Source organism: Saimiri boliviensis, chromosome 5 (assembly GCF_048565385.1).
Source record: "Saimiri boliviensis isolate mSaiBol1 chromosome 5, mSaiBol1.pri, whole genome shotgun sequence".
NCBI classification, from domain to species: Eukaryota; Metazoa; Chordata; class Mammalia; order Primates; family Cebidae; genus Saimiri; species Saimiri boliviensis.
In genome coordinates, this window is record NC_133453.1 from 77,645,603 (window position 1) to 77,670,439 (window position 24,837).

At 33.8% G+C, this 24,837-nt stretch overlaps 1 protein-coding gene across 10 annotated transcripts in view; it reads right to left on the reverse strand.

The window, feature by feature from the left end:
• Positions 1-24,837, reverse strand: part of SLC4A10 (solute carrier family 4 member 10) — a 374,879-nt gene that overhangs the window by 20,714 nt on the left and 329,328 nt on the right. For all 10 annotated transcript variants that reach the window (XM_074399589.1, XM_010329677.3, XM_003921935.4 and 7 more), the window contains 7 exons: positions 21,819-21,980; positions 20,286-20,399; positions 18,674-18,835; positions 12,269-12,520; positions 10,970-11,038; positions 5,582-5,755; positions 4,726-4,848 (listed from right to left, as the gene is read on the reverse strand). In XM_074399589.1, the coding sequence (XP_074255690.1) occupies positions 4,726-4,848; positions 5,582-5,755; positions 10,970-11,038; positions 12,269-12,520; positions 18,674-18,835; positions 20,286-20,399; positions 21,819-21,980 (1,056 nt within the window). The remainder of the gene's footprint in view (positions 1-4,725; positions 4,849-5,581; positions 5,756-10,969; positions 11,039-12,268; positions 12,521-18,673; positions 18,836-20,285; positions 20,400-21,818; positions 21,981-24,837) is intronic.

Below are 24,837 nucleotides of genomic sequence, written 5' to 3' on the forward strand. Positions count from 1 at the left end.
AAGAATTTGCATTCTAGGTTGCCAGGTGTTGGTTAATGTGGCAGTGATTCTGGAAACATACTTTGGGCAATGATGGCTTAAGGAAAAAGAATATGCTTTCCCTACCCTAAGATTCAACTAGAAATGACATTTGTCTGAGTAATAATTTGGCCATGCTTCCCAAATCCATAACCAATTCTGACCTATCTTAGTAGTAAGACATCTCTGTAATTTGTTTAGTTGCACGGGTTTTTAGATTGCTTTTATGTTTTCTTGGCCTTTTTCATGATCCTGCTTTGGAATCACAGTGTCCCATTTGCCCTCTTTTTGTTTTCTCCTATAGTGTATATGTTAGAGTGAACCCACAGTAAATCAAGAAGTATCACTATCATGATCACTTCCACAGAGTAGAATTTCTAGGATTTAACCAACACTAAACCCCTTTCCCCTTGCTCAGGAGCAAACATTCTGCTGGTATTTTCTGCCTTTAACAGTAAGTAGCCTTTTGTCAAATGTGTACAATGGCCTAGAGAATATTTAAGTAGGAAGGAAGGCATGTTGGTACTCTGAGCACATTTGGACATCCAGAATTTGATTCTGCAGTCTTCCCTTTACACAGAGCAATGTGCAAAATGTCAGGGTTCCAATATTCATTTCTACCCTGATTATAATCCTTTCTTTCTAAAAACTGAAGCATATGCATATGCATATGCATGAAGTACATGAAAATTTGGAACAGAAGCTCTGCGACCTTGGACTGGCCTGTGTAGCTATTTATTCTGCTTAACTCATTATTGAATTTTAAGGTCAAATGAATGTTTTCTCAGTGCCATAAGACCAGAAATGGGCTACTGATAGGAAAACCCTGGAGGCTAAAGGTACAAGCTTCAATCTATCATCAAAAGGACAAGAGGTGAACCTACTTTAAATTCAAGTCTCAGGGAGCTGAGACATTTCTGCTATTTACCATCTTGCCAGATCATGATCAAAATTACTCAATTAATTTGAGCAATTGCAGAAACGCAACATTTCTGGAGAACTTGTCCGTTTACCACCTTAACACACAATCTCTTAGAAGACTGGGCCTTAGTAAGATGCCACTGTAAGATCACATCCTTCCACTGAGTCTATAAGCCTCAAGAAAATAGAATACCAAGATCTGGGCAAACAAGTAGAAAATCAATGAGAAATTTAACTATTAGTGTAACTATTCCAAATCTTCCTACTGTCTTTACTGACCATATCCTTTTAATACTAATTCTAAGCTGGAAAGTGAACCTTTTAAACTTCCTTTTCTCTCTCCTGTTTGATGGAGAATTAAGCTGTGTTTGTATTAGTCAGAGCTATATTTTATTGTTCAATTATAGATTATTTCTTGACTGTATTTTTTGGTTTTCTTGTTTCTTTCCATGTATTGAGGATCACATGAAAGTAATCATCATACTAATCCATCTGAGATTTTAAGGATCTATAAACCTGCCTAGGTAATGTACTGCGAGTCTTTCCTTCTAACTTGGATATGAAGGATTTAGCAGGAAAATTGCCCCAGTAAATCTTTAATCTATTTTTGTATCTTTTCAGAAAGCATGAGTTCTAGGAAATGTAGCAATATTTAGTTACTTCCAAAATCTTTATCTTCATAACCAGAGAATAGTAAACACCCATTAAAGTACAGTGGGTACATAATATAAAAAGATTAGAAACTCATTACATATGGTCTCTACCCTATGAGATTCATAAATTCTAAAATGGGCATATGGCACAAACACATATAAGTACCATACATGCATAGCTATGTGAGTGGTTCTGGGCAGTGGGAATGGCAAATTCTAATAAATTTATAATTATTATCAAACTTCTTCTCTCCTATTTCACAAAAAACTAAAAGGAGAATCTGAAATTTTCTTTGACTCACAGTCAGAAATACATTAAACATTACGTAATAGATCATATATTTTTCATTTTGTGAACTTCTAAAGGGGAAGAATGTTTCATGGCATGAGTATGGTCTAAGGAGAATACTGTGAAAGAGATGATTATATGTCTGGGGCTGTGTTAGTTTTTTTTTTTTTTTTTTTTTTTTTTCCCAGAAGCAGTAAAGACAGTTAACTAAAAAAGGAGCAAAATAAAGCAAAATTACATATGTAAGTTACTGTTTGAGTATAATTAATAGTGCAGTAAGTGCTCACATAAAGTTGTTATAGGTTCTTGGAAACTGTGACATTAAGTAAAGAAGAAATAAAACCAATTTTACCATAGGCTAATTGATATAAACAAGAGTTGAATTCCTATGGCATATTTCTGGTCAGAAAAACATCACCAAATTTTTAACTAAAGACTCAAAATATGTTTAATATTAAACATTGAAATAAATGTGGGCTATACAAACATGTAAGAAAAATTAACAAAGAAAGTAAGATAATGAATTACCAAATTTCTGGTGAGTCAGTGAGTGACTGAGGTTATAGTAGGGGTGAGTCAAATCAAGGAATAAATGTTTGCAAAGTGAAAATTGTAAGGAGCACAACCTACCACAAAACAGTTCAAAAACAATAGCAAATATGGCTGGGTTCATGGAACATTTTCATACCAAATTGTTGTTGTACATTTGTGTGATTATCATATACTTGATGAATTTTTATTTTACAGTCATTTGTATTCATTTATTCACTCCTTTTCCAACCCACTTATTCCAGATCAAGGTCGAGGGTGGCTGGAGCCTATCTTGGCAGCTCAGGGTACAAGATGAGAACTAAGACTGGCCAAGACGTTATTCCTTCACAGCACACACTCACACACACACCCACATTCACTCACATTGAGCCAATATAGACACGTCAATGAACCTAATGGGCACATTTTTGGGATGTGGGAGGAAAATGAAGTGTCCAGAGAAAACCCACACAGATATGAGGAGAATGTGCAAACTCTACACAGACAGTGGCCCTGGCCAGGCCTTTTTTTTCTCACCAACATTTTAACAATACTGTATTATTGGAGGGTCTGCTGTACTGAAATTATCAAAAAGACTGGGAGCGAAGCTCATAACCAAGTGCTTTGTCATCAAAATTAAATCAATTTAAACCTTCTTGGATGCTGTGTTTGATCTCAATAATTTTATTTACATCAAATATGGATAACTAAGGGCTTTAGAATTTCCGTGTTCTAGTGTCTTATTTAACTTTAACTTGTGCCAAATTATACCATATTTTTCTTAAATCGTACTTGAGGATGAAAGCAAACTTTTACTAACTCTAAAAAGAAATAGAGACTATCAAAATAACCTAGTCAAAGTGTTATTATCATTATTAATTTTTAGATGCATCTCACTCTGTCGCCAGGTTGGAGTACAACGGCACCATCACAACTCACTGCAACCTCCGCCTACCGGGTTCAAGCGATTCACCTGTCACAGCTTCCTGATTAGCTGGGACTACAGGCATGCACCACCACACCCAGCTATTTTTGTATTTTTAGAAGAGACATGGTTTCACCATGTTGGCCAGGATGGTCTTGATCCCCTGACCTTGTGATCCACCCACCTCAGCCTCCTAAAGTGCTGGTATTACAGGCATGAGCCACCGTGTCCAGCCCAAAGTATTATTTTTTTAAAAAAGCTCTAATATTTAAATAAGAATATACCAAACAGAAAAATAAATGACACTTTTATAATACGATTTTTAGTGTTAACATTAATATTACTCGAAGTATGATTCTAAGTATTGCCTTCTATAATATTTGGGAAAATTAAAATATTCAGACAGAATTAAGACATATCATCATGATGAATCTCTGTGGGAATCCATTTTCAGTGATAGAACATCATGGAGAGTAAGGGAATTACCAGTCACACATGTAGCCATATTGGTAGAAATTTCTGAGAAAAAAACCTCATTAGATTTGTGGGCTGATCTGACCTCATTAAATGACTAAGACCTCCAAAACATTTCCAAATGAACTCCTCAAAGGAAACAGGAACTGTATCTACGGTTTGAGAAAATACGAAGTTTTATAGAAGCAAGAAAAATGGCATAATTATCAACAAATACTTTATTTCAATTTCATTTCTATTTACTTGGAAACTCTGTTTTTGTGTTTTACGTTATAAGGCTCAAACATTCTGCTAAATGTACCACTAGTCATTTCCCCCTCATTTATACTCTAAAATAGGATAAATAAGTAGCCCATAAAAATAATTAAATTCCAGAAGTTTCTCAAACAACTAACTACTCAATCTTGAATCACTTTGAAAGCAAATCAGATCAACATTTTTTCTAGTAAATATTTCATCTATTTTAGGAATAATTATTCATTAGAATATTTTAATAAGACTCTGTGCCCTAGGAAAATACCAACAGTAATAATGTCTCTTCTTTTGGTTCTCATATATATAACAAAAAAAAATCACTCCATGATGATAATTTGGAAATAGTTAAGTATCAGCAAGTTTATGCCATTCATGGGGGAGGAATCAGAAAAATAAGCCTCACAATTTGGAAGATATTTAAGTATAAAGTATTTCTATATTTCATTAGGATTTGGTTTCCTCCTGTAAGATCTTCATTCTCTCTTTGTTCAAATCTTCATTATTTTAATCATTAAATTTCCAAACTAGTCTACCTGTGGTTGTTAGTGATCACTATCTAAAGACAACTGTCTAAAGATAAAAATAATAATTTCGTTTTGCAAAGAAATATGACTATATTCCTTTTTTCTTTCATTATAAAACATTGATTTTGTTCTTACTTCTTTTTCAGCATCTTCCAGTTTCTTTTTCTTACTCTCGGGCATTAAATCATCCAACCAGCTGAGTTCCCGCTTCGTGAACAACAAGTCCATCAACTTTCTTACAAATACCAGGGCCAATACCTGAAGTAAATAATAAACTAGTTTAAAATTGAAAAAAATTAAAACAAGAGGTATAGATTTGCCTGTATGGGTTTGGTAGAAACAATTTCCATTAGGCTTCAGGTTAAAGTAAAAATTAAATACATATATGTATAAAACATTGTCTAGTCTTCTGCTTCCTTCATTTTCTTTTCTTACTACATTCCCACAGTAATGACTATGATTTTACCTAATATAAGAGTCAATTAAATAAGCTATTTTTTAAAAAGCTATAAAATGTATTTGACTATGTTTCCTTAAATACATGTAGTTAGTAGTTTATACTTTATTAAATGAACACTAGAACATTCTTATCTTTACTAATAATTACAAAATTATTTAGTCATTAAAATTCACTATAGTTTTTGAAGTATTTGAAACTTGCCTGAAACATTTAATACAATGTTATTTTTTAAATCCCCCTAATTTTTCATATTTGTCAGTATCTTTAATGTTAAATTTTGGAAGGCTGCATTTTTCCATTGAGCTTCAATTAATTCAGACTACCACAAACATTCAGAGTGATAGAGACAAAACTAATAGGAATCAGTAAAATTCACAGGCATTCTTACTCACTACTTTTGGTGCCAAAACTTATATTTTTTGATATTTGTTTAAAATAACTCTGTTGTTCCAATTTCAGTTCATGTATTTATGTTTCCTAAGAGACTAGCAAATCAGAGGAAGAGAAAAAGAGTTGACAGAAGTTTCATACCATCATGGGAAAGACAATAGCAGCTCTTGAAACTTTTATTATCCACAAAAGGCCAAGGCAACTCATCTGAATAATTGTGAAGAGATGCACTTTTCGAAGCGGTACGTGCCTTAGGTATATGAAATCTGGTTGATGTTTTGCAGGCATCCAGAAGAGCTTTATCCTATCAAAGAACTAAAAGATTAAACAGACTAAATTGTTTTTAGGTTGAAGACAACAATAGAAGTAGGACAAGTTGATATTTAATATGGTCCAAAATTTTAGGTTAAATAACATACCTGGATCACACTAAGCTGATATCTGGGCATCAAGACAATGGGATTTTTTATGCTTACCCTCAGAAACACTACAATTTCAGTTTAATAACAGACCACATTTTCTTGAATATGGAGACATTTATAATTTAGAAGAACTTAAAAATAGAAAGCCAGTGTTAAATATTGCTACCTTGAAGAGTGGAGCCCTGTGAAGCAAAACATAATCACCATCTTCTTTTTCATCATCATATCACAATCTCTTCCTTTATTTGCCCCTAATATTGGGCTTCCTGGACTCTCCTCTGTCTTCTTTTCTCCTGGAATAGTTCATCCATACCCGTGGCTTTGACTTTCACATACTTGCTAATAATTCCCAGATCTACACATCTGCCTTAGCTCTCTCCTGAGTTCTAGACCCTTATCCAGCTGCTAAGTATAGTATTTTAACCTCCTTATTTTGACTCTGCTCTTCTGACTTTGCCCCTTTAATCCCCAACAAAAGTTTAGACACTGTCTTTTTGAACACAAACATCTTAACCATAAAAATTTAACCTAGATAAATTTTTGTTAAAGCATGTTCCAGAGCAAATTTTGTTTAACTCTAATATCCTGATTAACTTTATATACAGCACGAAGTCATTTGTATATTATCAACTGTATTTTATTAAAATTATTTTCATCTCAATCCATGTTATTTCTGTTTCAATCTTGCCCAAAGAAGTACATAATATTATATAAAACTATTGGTATAGTACTGTATACTATTATGTTACAGCTTTGACTTTGAGGACTTTTTTTAATCAAGCAAACCAATTTTTCTCAATTTGAATTTTATAAATTAAATGTTCACAAGAAGCTTAAAACTTTAATGACATTTTATTTACTAACAAATTATACTGCATGATAGTTTTATTTTATATATATTATTTGGTTTATTGTTCTTAGGCCAGTTTTTGCAGTTTTCAGTGTTTCCAACTAGAAGTGATTATTTAGAAAATAATGGTTTCAATCACTGTCAGTCACTGTTTTATTTCATGCCATCTCTACAGTAACATCCATTATACATTTTCAGAGAGTAATATTAGATTTTTTTCTTAACTAATTTATTTTTAAATCTGTAGGCAAGTCTCATCAAATATGTCAAATTAATATGCAAAGGAACAGTTGTCCATTGAGTCAAAATGTTAGAGTCAAAACACCCTGTTTTACCAAGACCTGCTTGTATACATAATAGGAATCTCAAACTTAGAATAAACCTATCTATCCTTCTGTGTTCTGTGTCTTATGGCATGGAATGGCCTTCCTTTCCTCAGTTATCTAAGAATCATACGTACATTAATTTTCCAACCATTCATTTATTCATATTCATCCATATATTTCAAAAATGTTATTGAAATATTCAATGCAGACTACTAAGTGCTGAACTCATTCCTGACTAACCTCTCTCCATTCTGTCCAAGTACCTGTCACTAGGTTTTAAAATTTCTATTTCCTAAATATTATTTAAACTTAAAAGTCATTAAGTAAACAAAAACTTGGTGCATGGTGGAGGTGGGAATAGGAAAGAAATAAAATCCTCTGGCTTACAATGGAATATTTCCTTTTCTGTAGAACTAGTTTTTCCCAGCCACCATTTCTCATTTGTGAGGCTGTGTTATTGCATAAGTGTACTTCAGTGTGTGGGTGCTTCAATTGTTATTGTTTAAATGGCACATTTGCTTTACTTTGGATTCCTGAAGTGTTGGAATGAATATAGATGTGGGTATATATCTGAATACAGAAACAGTATTCATGAGAACACTGTGATCTGTTTTTTTCTGCCATGTTTCACAGTGAGAAGCCCAGATAATAAGTTTCTTAATATTGCCAAGCAAGCAGGTAACATAGATTCCTTCAATAGGGTAAGAAAGTAACAGGCTCCTGGAACTGTTGATACTCAGCATATGCTTAAATAATAATAATAATAATAATAATAATAATAATAATGGTAAATGTAATCTGGGTTTTACATTTGGTTTTTATCATCTAGTATCAATATCACATTTCCCCACCCAGTTAGCTACAATTCCAAATGAGAATTTCAACTACCTGAGCTTGGGGCTCACTTAAATTTTCACAAACCCTGTTTCTCAGTGTGAGACCCTGTTCATCAACATGTGCCCCAGCTTGCTGTTTCATTTGTGTTCTTTAAAACTCATTAATTTAACTCATGGGGCTGTGATAATGTTTTCTTCAATTTTCATTTAAAAGATTAACACCCCAAATAATTCCAAAACTTGACATCCTTGTTTAATTCTAAACCTCATGCGTATAAAGTCATGTGGAATTAGAGGGGAAAAATCTGTTGAAACCTATCATCAAAATGATTTTACTTTGTTTCTTAAACTTCTGCTGCTATATTTATGTAAGCCTGGGGCCTAATAATAAATGCTTTTCACTTACACATGAAATTAGTACTCATGGAACTTTTGCCAAAGGCAGAAAAAAAAATAGGAAAAAAAAAAAACCTCTTCACTCTTCCCTGTTTGCCTTATTAAACCAATCCTATCAAACTACACTTTTCATACATGACATTTTAAATAAGCAAATTAAATTTAATTTGAGTAAAATTAAAACATATAACATGGCTCAATCACCTCCCTCTCCCAGTTAATTTTTCACAGTGTCAAGATGAAGAGCCAGTTACCCTATCAGCTTCGGGTGTCTGTGACCTTGCTATGACTTCATACTTAAGTTTTGCCTCAGCCTGGCATCCAGTACTGTCTTAAGGCCTAGGTGCTGCTGGTTGGTCATTTGGTCAGGAACAGAGATCCTGTGCTGCCTGTCCTTCAGGTTAACTATCCTCTTATATGTCACAAACAGTGGTGAGTCTAGCTGTGTTATAGAAAAAGCTGCAATTTATTTTTGCTTTTCAGTGGACAAAATACTCTATGATAAATAAGCCTCTAGTCTCTTTTTCAAGAACTTTGGAGTGCTGGGCTAAATAATGTTAAATTATAAAACAAGATTATTCAAGGGACAATTTAAGTAGAAATCTATTAGTTTGCTAGAACTTTCCTAACAAGTTACGACACTTGGTGGTTTAAATCAAGAGAAATACATTCTTTCACACTTGTGGGGCCAGAAGTCTATAGCAAGATATTGGCAGGACCACACAACCCTCTGAAGGTCTCAGGGGAGAAAACTTCCTTGCCCCTCCCAGCTCAAAGTAGCTCCTGGCATCCTTGGTTTATGGCAGCAAAACTCTTATCTCTCCCTATTTTCTATATTTTTTTTGGAGATGGAGTCTTACTCCATTGCCCACGCTGGAGTCCAGTGGCATAATCTTGGCTCAATGCAACCTTCACCTCCTGAGTTCAAGTGATTCTACCTCAACCTCCCAAGTAGCTGGAATTATAGGCATGTGCCACCACACCTGGATAATTTTTGTATTTTTAGTAGAGACAAGGTTTCACTATGTTGGTCAGACTGGTCTTGAACTCCGGACCTCAGGTTATCCGCCCACTTTGACCTCCCAAAGTGCTGGGATTAAAACGTGAGCCACCATGCCCAGCCTTACTCCATCTTCATATGGCCTTTTTCCCTGTGTCTCTCTGCGTCCTCTTTTCTTCTTATAAGGACCACAGTCATCAGATTTAGGGCCCACCCTATATCCATGATGATCTTGTCTTGAAATTCATATCTAATTACATAGGCAAAGAGTCTATTTCCAAACAAGGTCACATTCTGAGATTCCAGGTGGACACAAATTTTCAGGAAACACTCACTATTCAACCCATAGCAGTATCATAAAAGAAATATGTGGGAAGAATTTGCTAACAGCCTCTGTAAAAATTTAGAATACACTTGCAGAGGTTTTAAAATGTGTTCACAAATTCTTTAATACTCTTCTTTTCAAGAGATACAGTCTCCCTTTTCCCTTCACTTGGATGCAAGGTGGACCTAGTGGACAGCCTCTAACAAATAGAAATGACCATGCATGACTTTGAAGACCAAGCCATAAAGCACTGTTCATCCTCTTCTCTCTCATTCTCTTCTCTTTCCTCCCTCTCTCTCTCTCTCTCCTCTCTCTCTCTCTCTCTCTCTCTCTCTCATATTGCTCACTCTGGAGGAGTTACGTTCCGTGTTCCCAGGACATACTAAGTATTCCACGGAAAGTCCAGTGTGGCAAAAAGACTGAGTCATCCTACCAACAGGTAGAAAGGAACTGATGCCCCGTGCCTACAGTTGTGTAATAGCCATTTTGGAAGCAGATCCTCCAGCACTATCAAACCTTCAGATGCTGTGGACCTTGTCCATACCCTGACAGTAACCACATGGGACATCTTAAATCAGAACCATCTGGCTGATCTGTTGCCAGATTCATGCCTAAAATATTTATTTAACCAATACTTACTTAAAAATGCATAAAGTTCCCCTTATACTTGAAACTGTCTTACCCTGTATCTTTATTTTGTTGAATATAAAAAATAGCCCTATAAATACACATATAACACTAAAACAAAACAAGGGGGAAAACCCTAGTATATCACTATCTCAATAAACTGTTTTTATTTCTACACCTTCCTTTATAGCCCAGCTCAAACACATAGCTTTATAAACCTATGGTCAGAAGTTTCTTACTTTGTATTATGTCATAAGCATTTTGCCATGTTAGTTTTGTAGTCCCATAATTATAATTTTTCAGTGAATATAGCACAAATATTTTACTGCTGTTAGGGAATTGGGTTGTTTCCAATATTTTAATAATATGTGTTATAACGAACATATTTGTACATAAAGATTTTTCCTATTCTTACCAATAGATGTCCATAAACATGATTAAAGTGTCAAATATTATAAATATTTGGATATATGTTGAAATATACTACTATAATTTTTCTTAAAATGCTGTAAAATCTAAGCCTCTTACAGTTTTAATATACTTATGATAAATAAAAGTACCATAAGATTATGATAGATGCTGGAGAGAATCTTCTTTAACTTTTGTGACTCTGAAAATTTGAAGAAATTTAATTGTGGTCTAAAAGCTGTTCCTCAGGTGGTGTATTTTCTTAGCTGTCACATGACTTATCAGTAGACCTTAAGATAATTCATCACAGAAGTGCCTGTAGTATTGTAAGTAATTTACCTGAATTCCCTTTAGAGATGAAGCACCCATATAAAGAAACACTCCATATAGCACTGGCATGGGAATAAACTGTAAAAGGACAATTGGAGAAAAGGCACAAATCATTTTAAAATATAATGTGCTTTTGCACTTATCAAAAAAAAACAGAGGAAAAAAAGGCATTTTTGAATAGAAACAGTATAGTACAGATCCAGAAGACATGGATTAAAGATCCAGCTCTAGTACTCTTTAGCTGTGTAAACTTAGGTAAGTTATTTAAGCTCTCTGTGCCTTAGTTTCCCAATATCTAAAAGTAGATAATAACAATAGGGTTGTTATAAATATTTAATAGGTCAAAATCTATTTTTAAAAGCCATGTAGTCTATAATGAATAATAATACACTATGCCACTTTAAAGACAATTTGAATTTTGTAATATTTGGATTAAAGATAAAGAATGAAGCTAACATTTAGATGTGTTTCCTTCGTTATGTCAGGTATTAGTACATACATGGATTATTCAGATTTTCTCTTTTTATTGGAATAGTTCACTATCATCTTATGTCTATAAGATATTACTTATGTAACAAGGATTAATTCTTGAGAAGGTACTCGTGTTAATGATCAAATACAAGTAAACTAGAGTGAATGATTAAATAATTAAAAACATCAAATTGTAGGCAAATAAAACCAGTTGCAATTTATAATGCAATTAACACACCTTGGTAATATCTGACAAAATTACATGACAAAAAAATTACTAGTTAATTCTCTTTAAAACAGATTTCAAGTTTTGTGTGAAAAAAAATCATTACATGCAATGATGATATCCAGACAGCGGTTTTATAGAGCACTTAAAATGGAAAACTGCATATGCGACTGTAACCAGGGCTGTGCTGTTCCCTTCACCTCTATCTTTCATTAATAATAAGTAATATTAACTGCTAATATGTTTATCCACTGACAAGAAAATAGAATCTTTATGAATGCCTGCAGTGAATTCAGGTCACAAGTCAGTCAGAAACAATGAATGACTTTTTCCCATAGCTTGATCACCATTTCAAAATTGTTACAATAATTTACTGATCAAATTTTACTTTGCCAGACTAAATTTTTATGTATTTAAGGGTTTTAAAATACAGGACATAATTTCCCTCCCTTACGTTATGAAGAATTATATAAACATGGTTAAGAAATTCATCACTTTCATCACATGCCACACAATATTTGCAAATTTATGGCTCGGATTCAAATGAAAATTTTAAATGATGATAAATATATTCTTCTTTCTCCCAAATTCATAAAGACAGATTTTATTACCTTCAGAATACTGGTCATAAAGACTGATGAACCCATAAGAATAAAAATCATAAGCCCAGTAACCCTTTGCTCCCGAATGCCGAGAAATTTGGGTTGTTCTCCTGGAGCTGAACATTCTGATTCCAGTTTTAGGCTATTGACATGAGTGATGGAGAGGACGGTAGCAGCCACAAACCATGGCAGGCCCATGATGGAGCATACACCAAGCATGACAGCCACCATTAATAGGTCCAGATGGTACCCACAGCCTTTCTGTTTAAGAAAGAAAGAAAGAGAAAAAGAAATTGTGTCAACAACAGAGCTAAGGGTGGCCTGGTTGTGCACAGAAACCATTTCCTGATAATACTCAAGAAGCCCTTTGTATCAGATCTCCTGGAGTAAACTCTTAAACACACATTCAGTTTCCAATTGCCCTCTTTCGTCTCATGGGTGACTTTTATTAGAAAAAATAGTATCATGGAGCCTAAGCTCCCTGGTATAGTCATTTTTTCCTCAATGTAGTGCTATCTTGTTATAATTTGTTTCAGTTTCAGCACTAGAGCACCTCCTTAAAAATCACAGTTTTTGTGTTTTCTATTTCCTCTGTTATGCTACTCCATTGTCACTGACCTCCAGGTGGTGCAAACTAAGTGCTTCCTAGGTCCAGGCAAGAAATGTAAAGGAAGAAAAATAGGTGCAATAGGCTGTGCGGAAACTATCCTCTTGCACAGACAGGGTGTTCTTGGAGGAGAAAAATCAAAGATGGGAAAGAGCACTCCCTCCATGCCCTGTAGGAATAAAAAGTGTAGAGCCTCGGAAGCAGCCAAAGGGTTGGCCTATTTTATGTTCCAACTTTTATTTTTAATTTTTAGTGACTACTTCATGAGAGACGGTATAATAAAGTGGTTAAGAATGTAAGTTTTAGAGTCAGACTGCCTGGAATCAAATGCTAATTCAACCAATAAATCACTGAACCTCTTGCACCTCTTTTTCCCTATCTGAAAAATGGTGATGATGATAGTAGAAGGGACCTCACTGCACTGTTATGATAATTAAATTAGTTAATGTTGTAGATCATTTAGAATAAAATCTGTTGAACAGAAAGCACCCAGAAAATGTTAGGTACTATTATGTTGTAGTGGTTAAACAATAAATGTTTCTTTTGTACTCATTAAGTTTCAAGGCTCCTTAATAAAACTATTAATAGGTTTTTAAGAGCAGATAACTTACATAATTTATCAATATTTCCTCTAGTTTTTAGCACAATCACTGGCACACAATAAGCAATCAATAAAGGTTACAAAATGACTTAAAACATAAACTATGCATCATTAAACATTTCAAAATCAAATGTAATAAGCGTAATTTAAAATAAATACAGCAGTAAATTTGTTATTATGATCATGAGCAGAAATTACCAATTCTTCTAGGAGAATAATTGTCTTTTTTAGAGGTAGTTTTATATAACTTCAAGCAGTTTGTAGTTAATCTGAAAGCTCTTATAGCCTGGAGTATGAAACACACTGAGAATTTGTGGCATATATGTCACAGTAGTGTTTTCACTGTGATTTTGTTTTCTTGTTTTCTTAGTAAGAAGATTCTTAAAGTCAGTTGTACTCCCTTTCCTTTCTGCTCATCCCTTCCAAATTATAAAAATGCAAGAGATGATAGTGAGGAGAAAATGGGAGTTATGTACCTAAGGACCTGTTCCTCGTGTATTGGCACCAATGCAATGGTACCCTTCATTGGGTCAGCTTACTGGGGCAATGTTACACTTCACCAAAATGTCTTAACTCAATTTCCTTAATGAATATGACTCTGGAAACTTTTCTTTGCAAGTAACTCAGGAAACAATTTGATTAGTAAGAGTTGAAGAGTAGGAAGAGAAACTGCCTGGTGCTCCATAACCAAAAAGGCCTAGGAAAAAGTTTTGCCCTACCATAACATGGTCCCTTGGCCCTTTTACAAAACATTTTGGGAGATGTAATTCCATAGAAGAGAACTCAGATTTCGGTCCCTTTAAAGGACAATGACTTAAGCAGTTTGAGAAGTATTTTGTCCTAGCAACTCTGGAGTTAGAAGGATACAGAACAATGAGGACCTTGTATGGAAGCCCATCTCTAAAGTAGTATAATGTGCACGGTGCCCCCTTGGAGCTGTTTTTGCAAAATTGTGGTATTACTAAGAGAGAATGGAAGATGTAAGAGGAGCTGGTGGCTATGAGATGAACATCAGAGGAGGGCAGAAGACAGCGGCCCTTGAGAGTCAGGCTTATACTTTTTAGCACACCTGGACTTTCTCAGAGTCCACATTCGCTACAGCTCAATAATATAAGGGAGACCTTCATCATGATAGTGATTTCCTATAGTTCTTATTGAATGTTTTAAAAATGATACAAATGTAAACAGTGGGATTCTGAATTGTGGGAAGTGGGCAAAATAATTCTTTCTGAGGTAATAACTTCTTTTCTAAATTTATAAAGCTAACTTTGTAATGTACAAATATATAATAACAACAAAAATGTAACTTCCCCCAATTTTGCTGTACAACAATGGAAGCATCTTGATTTAACGTAAACCAAAGGAAATAAATAAATCAGTTCTTGGTCTTTCCCTAACTAACCAGCATCTTTCTTGCCTTTCATTTAAAATGCCTTTAAAAACTTGGGCTTTGTAATGAAATTATTAGCTGATAGGCATGCCAGCCAAAGGGAACTATCCTTTTGTCAGAGAGAGAACTCTACACCTTCTAACATATTTCTGTAGATTTTTTTCTGAAATAAAGACAGAGTTAGAGCTTTTATTTTCACATTCATCCATGAATCACAGGAAATGGACATATGGGAGAAAAAGGGAGCATAGCAACAGGTGATGCTACACCAGACCCCACTAAAACCAACATGCAGCAAGACAAGAGGCCAGCCAAGAGGACCATCTGATACCCAGATGCCACTGCTGAAAAAATTCATTTCAAAGCTTGGCAGCAATTTCCTGCATCTGTCAAGTTAACCACATAAAAGACTATAGATTGACATGAAGAACCAGGCTGACAAAGAGGGCAAAAAAGAACATATCAAATGCCATAATCATCAAGAGAATATGGTGCCAAATGAATGTGGCAAATGCATTCATTTACTCAAGTGATCCGGGATTGTATTGCTGTTTATTAAAAATGATGTCAAAAGAAGCCTGAACTGTCTACAGAAACATGTAGAAAAGCCCACAGTTGTATCTTAACAGAAACTTTCTTTTTTATAAGATTTTATCTATTTTTTCACATTTAGAGAATGTGCTTTAAAAAACCCAAGAAGATATTTTTAATGCTTTTCAAAAGGATGCAGTTAACTTATGCTTAATCCACTTCTCTAAGGGAGAAACAAACAAACAAACAAATGCTAGAGAGAGTATGGATTTATATGTACATTTATATATAATATATATGATACTTCACATTCTCAAATTTTTATATTTGTCACTTCTTTCACTCTTGAGCATCCAAAGGATCATGGGATACAATGAGTTCGAGTTTACTAATTTTGAGCTCCCCATTCTTTGGGAGGAGTAAGTCACCTATGCAGTGCAACATAGCTTTACTGCTTACATAGTGACACTTGTGAAATGATAAAAACTTTTTTTTTTTTTTTTTTTTGAGACAGAGTCTCACCCTGTCACTCAGGCTGGAGTGCAATGGTGCTATCTTGGCTTACTGAACCTCCAGGTTCAAGTGATTTTCCTGCCACAGCCTCCTGAGTAGCTGGGATTATAGGTGCCCACCAACACACTCAGCTGATTTTTGTATTTTTAGTAGAGACAGGGTTTCACCATGTTGGCCAGGCTAGTCTTGAACTCCTGACCTCATGATCTGCCCTCCAAGCTTCCCAAAGTGCTGGGATTACAGGCATGAGCCACCATGTCTGGCCGATTAAAAACATTTTTATCGTCATGAGAAATATGATCTCAAAGTAAACCAACTACTATTTCTGGCAATAGAGGTGAAGAAAAAGTGAAAAGATCTAAAATATGTTTGGGAGAGACAAATAATGAAATGAGGAATTCTGAGTTGACTTGAGTATATGAAGACTAAGATACATGATGTGGAGTCTACCAAGTGTTTGATACAAAAACTAGAAAACATGATTCATTAAAGAATTTCAGGGAGTGCTCCAGCCGGCAAAAATGGGTTTTCACGTGAGAAAAGAAAACCTGTAAAAGCTGAAAATGCTTTCACAAGTAGTTAGCTTGTGGTCGGGTGATATACTCAAGAAACACATCTTTTAGTGAAAATGTGGTTCAAGTCAAAGCCAGGAGACTTTGCAAACATTTCAGTGAAGCAACAGGTGGGGAGAAGGACTATGGAACAAGCCATTATTCTGAGTAAATAATGTTCTGAGAAGATGATTTTGTTGTTGTTAACAGGAAAATCAGTAGCATCAGACCACACTCTACAGAAGCTTAGAGGACACAGGATTTATAGGTCCCATAGGGGTTCAATGTAGATGAAATATATCTTGACAGGAAGAAATTTGCTTTGAAAGTATTTATATCTAAGGAGGAGGATGGAGAGCTCAGACTCACAGTGGCTAAGAAGAGACTGACTCTTCTGCCTGTGGTCAGATATCGACTTTATGATTAAGCCAGATTTGCTGTATCATTGACAAAATCCAGAGTGGTAAAGGGCAAAAATATGAAACTTTTGACTACATAATCATTTATTTGTACAATACAACAGATTTAGTAATGTAGCCTCAGGTTTATTTCAGTGACAGAAATATTAACCGCTCTAGGTCTGCATTTAATTCTATGAATGCAAGTACTTGAAAGGATCACTTAAAGAATGTTTTACTGCATTTCTGTTATTCCACAATATATGTGAAGGGGGAAATTAGTGTATTTGTCAACGTGAAGCTTTGGAAAGGCTGTGAATGTCAAGAGTTCATGAAGAACAAGGAGTAAGAGCAAGTGTAAGTGTCGTGTGATTTATAGGTTGAAGGCTCAGGAAAGCACAAAGATTCAGAATGGCCAGGAAGGTAATATCAATCTCAGTACACCTTTCACTTCCACACTTTGTTTTAATATGATTACACTTACACTAAGAAAAAAAATGCTGCCTGAATCAGTTTAACTAATGGCCCTTACAAAGGATAATTTTTCAGTGAACTGACTAGAATTTCTGTCTAATTATAAAGGCTAAAAAAACTTCTTTGAAAGGTAAATAATAATAAATATATGGCTTACTTTCTTGCTAAAACAGGGGTTTTTTTAGTTGATTTTAAAATGTGTCGTTTAGTAAAACATATACAATTGTGAGAATTCTTAAGTTACTTTCTACAAAGAGAATGAAGAATGTCCTTTGCTTTAAGATATACACACATTCTCTCCAGCATATACTCAAAATTCCTTCTTCATATGATTTGTTGCAAATAAGTGTGCTTTCTTACATTTATGTTATTATTATTTAAAGTAATGACAAAAACCGCAATTACTTTTGCACTAACCTAACTCAATTGCATCAGAGTTTAATCAGAGATTTTTTTCATCTTTCTAACATTTTTATAAAATCCTACAAAGCATGATTTCTGTTACTCTGATAATAATTTTTTTCTCTTAGAGTTTAAAGGGTATGTGAAAATAGCTGGCAATTTTCCCATGGTACCAGAACAAAAACAAGATTGTGCATATTCTGTTTTTGCAAGGTTTGATGCAGATTATTTTTAACAATTTAATGATTTATCGATTTTATATAACATATTTCTGTAAATAAGTGATAGTGCTTATATTACATATCTTAGGCAAATTGCATACCAGTGAACAATTTTGATTATTCAAAACTGCAAAATGGCAAGGTCAGAATGTAACTAAGATACATCTATAGTTAGTCTTATAAAAACAACAACAACAGAAAAGTGAAATCTGCAATGAAACTCAAAGCTCTCACTTCCAAACTGTAACATTTATGTCAGGATTTTGTTGTTATAGGCAGACAGAAAAGTAATTAAAGAAAAAAAGTAACAGCTGAAGTTGTAATTTATTCTGATAATGAACTGAATGTAATAGATATACTTAGGGTTAAATAGAGGAATAGAGGAATCTCAGATGTGAGACAAGTTGGTATGGTTGTACTACACCAGAATAGATTGTTATTTCATTAATGTCACATATGACAAAATTAGAACTTTGACAGTGTTTTTTATTTTATGCCCTGAAGGTGAGTTCTCAGACTTGAGCTCAGCCAAGTGCTACAAATAAGTAAATTCTCATCTCATTGTAAAATCAAGTATCTTGTATGGCAATAAAAATTACACATCTGAAAACATTATTTTATATATTTCACTGTATGAATAAATATAGGATACAGGAGAAGTCTAATGAACATCAGTTGATATCAGTTGTCATAATTATTTACATTAAAATCAATGTTAAAATATACCTTTAGCTTATGCTCTTTTCTGTTGATGATGACAGCTGTAATCTGTTGGTCCATAAATATTAAAATAGTACAAAGCAGAGCTGGAATAATAGCAGCTATTACTGTCCACCATGGGTTTGGACCCAAAGGTGTAACAAACCAGCCACGATCATCTCTGGTGGGCTGTATAAAGTAAAGAATATACATAATTATGAACTGTATTAATACTTGATCAAATTAAATCTTACAGATGCTACCAGAAAAGCCCTAATTATAAACAGTGGAGCTGAGTGGGCTATAATAAGTAATGATGATACTCATAAAGCATTAATAAGGTAGCAGGCGCCATTTGAAGAGCTTTAAATATTTTAACTCATTTTTTTTCTTCACAACACTCTAAAGATGACACAGACAAGAAAACTGAGGCATAGAGAGACCTAATAACTTGCCCAGTATCTCAAAGCTAGTATGTGGTAGAGATGGGATTTAAACTCTGACAGACTTGTTGGAAGATCTGTGTTCTTAATCAATACTTGTATTAAAATAATATTAATATTTACCATTTACTATTGGAAAGTATATTGATATTTATAAATAGTGCATTGGCACATTGACCACTGTGCTAGAACTGAGATGCAAAGATAAATCAGAGGCTTCCTTCAATTTAGAATCAGAGGCAGACATCTAAACACAATACATCATTATGGTATTGTAACTGTTATTTTTGATGTGCAGAGGCTATTGAGTAAAAATGAAAAAAAAAAAAAGATATTTGGTCACAGCAGAGGCTCAGAAAAGGGTTCCAAATATGACTACTGTCTAGGATGATTCTAAAAACAATTCACCCTGACAAGAGCCCTATATAGAAGTCTCCAGCCCTGTTTGACAGAGAAAACAAAAGGGTGCCCCTAATCTGAAAAGCTGAAATCTGAAATGATCCAAAATCTGAAACTTTTGAGCACTCACATGATGCCACAAGTGGAAAATTCATGTCTGACTTCATGTGATAGGTCACATATATTATCAAGAACGTTGTATAAAATTACCTTTAGGTTATAGGTATAAGGTATATATAAAATATAAACAAATTTTGTGTTTAGACTTGGGTCCCACTCCAATATACCTCATTATGTGTTTGTAAATATTTCAAAATTTGAAAAAAAATAAACTCTGAAATGCTTTTGATCCCAAGTACTTTGGATAATGGATATTCAAACTGTACCTCATTAGTAACATGGTCAGAATTCTATTCCCAATCTATTTGTATCTGTTTTTCAAGCCTTATTCACTGTACAAGTCTGCCAAGATAATACTTTTCTTTTAGTTTCAAACGCTTCCTTATCTTTTGAGAATGTTATGTATAGGTATTTCAACTGGCAGAATTGACAGGAAATTTTTTCAAGCAATTTTTATATTTATAATCATTTATATTTTGTAATTCTTATTTTTTAAAATATTAGACCCAAGTTTTAGCCATGCTGTGTGCATTTCATGTACTGCCCTTCTAATCTGTATTCTTTATATTTTCATGAGAATCCCAACTACTAGGGTTATAGGTATCATCTAAATGAAGATTAGACTGAGAGAGATGGAAAGAGAGAGAAAGAGACAGTAAGTGCTATCATAAATTCACCTTGAAAACACTTGGTACTTGTAGTTTTGGAGATGGGATCCCAATGGCATAGTCAATTAAAACCATACACAAAATTGTAAGAAAGACAGCAAAGTCACTCACTATGGATCGAACCTAAAAATAATGAAAACACTTGTCACTTAAAGTAGCTATAAATATCAAGGAATACTCAGGAACATAATCTAGAGTCACACTTTATAAACACTTTATGACATAATATCATAATATTATATTTTATGCATACTATAAGATTACCATTAGCTCTGTCAGAACCTGAATATATATTTATGTATCACTGTCGTTAAGATTGGTACACACTCAACCTTTCCAGAATGAGGCATTATGGAATAGCTACATCGTGGTTGTGCTGTTTTCAATGTTTATTTAAAATCTAACTTTATGATGAACCCATGCGTGTGAATATTCAGAATGCAGAATAAGGTAGCATGGGCAGAATTTGGCTGGAATTTAGGGATTTCTTTTACACAGGTAACATTTTAATATGATAAACTTGAAGCATCATAAAATAAAATTATCTGTTTTTATCAAAGAAACATAATGTTTTACTTTATCTAGAATATAAGCATGACAGTTGGGAATGTACACAACAGAGTGGGCAAATTTAAAATTTATTCTCTGTGAGCCAATTTTTAAAGCCATTTCTCATTTATAAAGCCAATTTTGAGCAAATATTCTCATATAATTATTATCCAGATCTAGTTTAAGATGCCTTTATGAAATAGACAGAAGCATACACAAAATGCTTAAGTTTATTGTTTCAGCTTAAACAACGGTTTTTGTATTAACCAGACTAAGTTTTTTTGGGAAATAAATGAATCTTCCACCTTAGGGAAGAAAGTAGTGACAAAAAAGAAGCCCCCTTCGGAAGGAACAGTTCTTGAAACATTTCCCAGAGTGGAATTTTGATCATAATCTATAGCTCATCCCTAAGAAGCTTGTTTCCTTGTTTCTTTCCCTTTTTTTAAATTTTTTTTTGGCGGAATCAGACATTATAGGTGTTACTTTGCAGTGTTAAATATTGAACTAAGCTGTTTCTCTGTTTACTTTCCTTTCCAAATATGCAGATGCAAACGTGGTGGGTTAGGGGGAGGGACTGACGGTTTAAACACTGAAAAAGAGAATATTGTTCCAATGAGTCTTGTGGGGGCTTTCCCAATTAGAGAATGTAACATAGGCTCCTCTGAGGTATCTGTCAGGCTGGAATAGTTCCCACTGTTCACTGGGCAAAAAAGTGACAATCAGTAATGCAGTGTGTGCTGTGAATTTCCAAAAATGTCAGTAGGAAAGTAGGAGTTGATCCGTGGGGTTTGCAGTTAGGAGAAAAGCCTGCATATGCGTTCCCAGCACCTGCATCACAAAATCTTTCTCTTCAGCCCCTCATCTTACCCCACAACTAACCTGTCAGCTCACTCACACAAAAGCCTTTCAGTGGCTCCCTTTAGTACATCAATTTCTCTTTCTTTTGTCCTATGTTATTTTACATTTAGATCAATAAAATTATAGTCTAAGTACCTTGGTTGGAAAATATCTGCTAGTCTTGAACTGCTTGAGGGTGGCTGACAGAGTAACTGTGGAAAAGAACAGGATCACAGACCAAAATAGAACATCTGGAACATATGGGTGATCATGGCCACAGGCTCGTCCAACATATTCTCCATGCAATGATTTGCATTCCTGCCAGAGGAAGTAAAACAAATGGAGCTACTAAGAAAAAACCAGACATATTTCTTGCAGAAAACTAATACCTTCTGATCAATTGTAGTTGAGATGCTGAGGCTTTTCCTTTATGGCTCTCAAAATGATTTAACAGGCATTTTTACATTATGATTTTCAAGTTAATTTGGATAAGTGGTGAGAAACATCAAAGAGTTTTGAAAACTTTGAACATGAACTAGTTTTTAAATTTAAATTTTAAATTTATAAAACTAATTGATTTACCAATTAATTCGTGTGTATTAAACTTAGTATCTACTAAGTTCCTAACATCAGGTGTATTGAAAATATGACATATTCAATAGTGATCAGTTACTAAGGTTGGATGGTATGCCAAGTCATTTAAATATGTCATTTGAATTACTTTTCATACCAATCCTATAAAACATGTTCATGTCATTATTTCTATTCCATGTCTGAGGAAACTGAGGCATAGAAGGGTTAAATAATTTGTTGTGGCCTTACCACTGCTGGGTGACCACAGAGCTGTGATACAAACACAATTCTTGCAGTGTGATTATTATTGCTTATTGAAGAAAAACAATGACTTTGTAGAATTATCTAGTCCAAAAGCTGCCAAGAAAGATGAGAAAGGCAACAAGAAAACTATGACATACAATGACCAAAATGAAACTGTAAATCAAAGATGGGACTATCAAACTTGGATTAAGGAACAAATGAGAAAAAATTACTACATGAGCAAGGCAAAGCTCATATTTACTATGACTTCTCCATGGGTTATTTTTTATTCTGCAACTGTAGTTCTGTAAGAGCCTAAAGAATTATTTCTAATTACTGCCTTAGCCATGAGGTGGCAGCAAAGTCAAAAAAATTTTTTTTCCTCCAGGAAAAACTGAGCATTTTAAACATTAAATATTTTGAAAGGAAAAAAAACATTATTTTAAACTTACTTTGGTTTATCTTATTTAAAAAATAGATTCCTAAAGTATTTTTACATTTCAAAACAGGAAATAATGATTTAAATGATCCAATGATCTCATTAGTTCTTGAGATATTCTTTCCCCGAACATAAATTGCAGAGACATCTTGGAGAAAAATATGAACTGATAGATTGATCACCAACACAGAGTCTGCCTAGTGAATCAGACCTCAGGCCTGAAATCCTTGTATAGCTAAAAGTAAATACATTTCAAAGATTGTAGATTAATTACAAATAGTTACACTGTCATCTGAAAACAAACAACTAGTAAAATCTACTTGGAGTTGCTAGCTACTCTAAGTCTGAGAGTCTTAAGAAATATAGTTAATACATCTTTTTATTGTCTTAAAGAATCTTTCCCCTGTTATAATCTAATTGCAAACATCCTCCTTGATAGGCAAAGTTAAATTCCAATTATTCATGTTAAGCTAATACAAAGTACAGTAACTTGGCTAATTGAAAAACCACAGAAAAATCCTCCAGGCCTTTAATAATTAAAGTTTTAATTTTCCCTCTTTCTAAATGCTGTAAAAATAGATAAGGTGGCAAAAATGAATCCTTGTGTTTTTCATTCTCTTCTGCACCTGTCCAGAAATGCTAGCAGAGCAATTATTAAGCAATATAATGGGTAGCAAAATGACTATGTAGAAAAAGGAACTAAAAGTTCCATGATAACACATTATGTATAAATTTGTGAACATTTTTTCATCATTTCTGCAGATATAAAAGTCATTTGGTGGGATCTTGTTCTTAATTCTTAAGAACAAAGATGCCATTTAAAGGATCCCTTAGCTGTCTTACATTCTATAATGAGTTGTGAATGGCCTGCCTAGTCACATTAATTCAAAGCATATTTGAAAATGTTATTTACTCTCTCTTTGGGAAGAAACAAAATGCTAATTTTAAAAAAGAAAAATTGTGACCTGCTAAATTTGACGTTTATTTTCAGGTTCATACTAATTGTATCCCCAACACACACATGGAGGTGCACACATACATGCACACATACACACAGAATAAGTACTGAAATTTAGAAGTGAAAACCGAATCCAAATCCTGCTCTCTTCTTTCGAGTCTAACATATGGTTTCAGTTACAATGGGTACTCAAAAAATGCTTGTTGACAAACTGATTTCTACTAATTGCTCTTCAAACACATTCTAAGTTTCAGCAATTCTATAAGTTGTCAAAAATTAAGTTTGATAAAATAAATAAAAGTTGGCATTAGTGTCCTGCCCCTTATATATGTACAAGCTAAATATGTAATTCAGGCACTGAAACACCAAATGCTGGTAAACTGCTTGTGAATATTTTAAATTTTGCCTAAGGATTTCTTATAAAGGCTGATTTTGGGGATACTAATACATATATGTATATATATATACACACACACATATATATAAATAGAAACTTAAGTACTCTAGCTTGCCATAAATATTTGTATTAAATAGTATGATTAAACTGTGTTTCAAAACAGACATTAAGTATTTATCAAATGTTTAACACTTACTATGCATATAGCAGTTTGGGAGAATCAAAGAAAGCTAAAGCTCTTTGCCCTTGCTGAGTTGGCAAGGTATAAATAATAATTCATGAGATATGTAACAACTCAATGAAACATTACAGGACCTGCCAAATAAATAATATGTAAATTAAATATCACTATTTTAACATTTTAGTTATAATAGCCACTAGTTCAGTGCTTTATTTATAAAATACTCTTGATGACAGTATGAGTATATTGAGGAAAAATTTCAGCATAACAATTAGACAAAAATTTTAATGGTCTTTTTTTTTGAGTTAAAAATTACAAGATTGTTTTCATTATATAGTATTCCCTCTGGTGGTAAAGGCCGTTTCTGGTCAAGATTAGCAATTA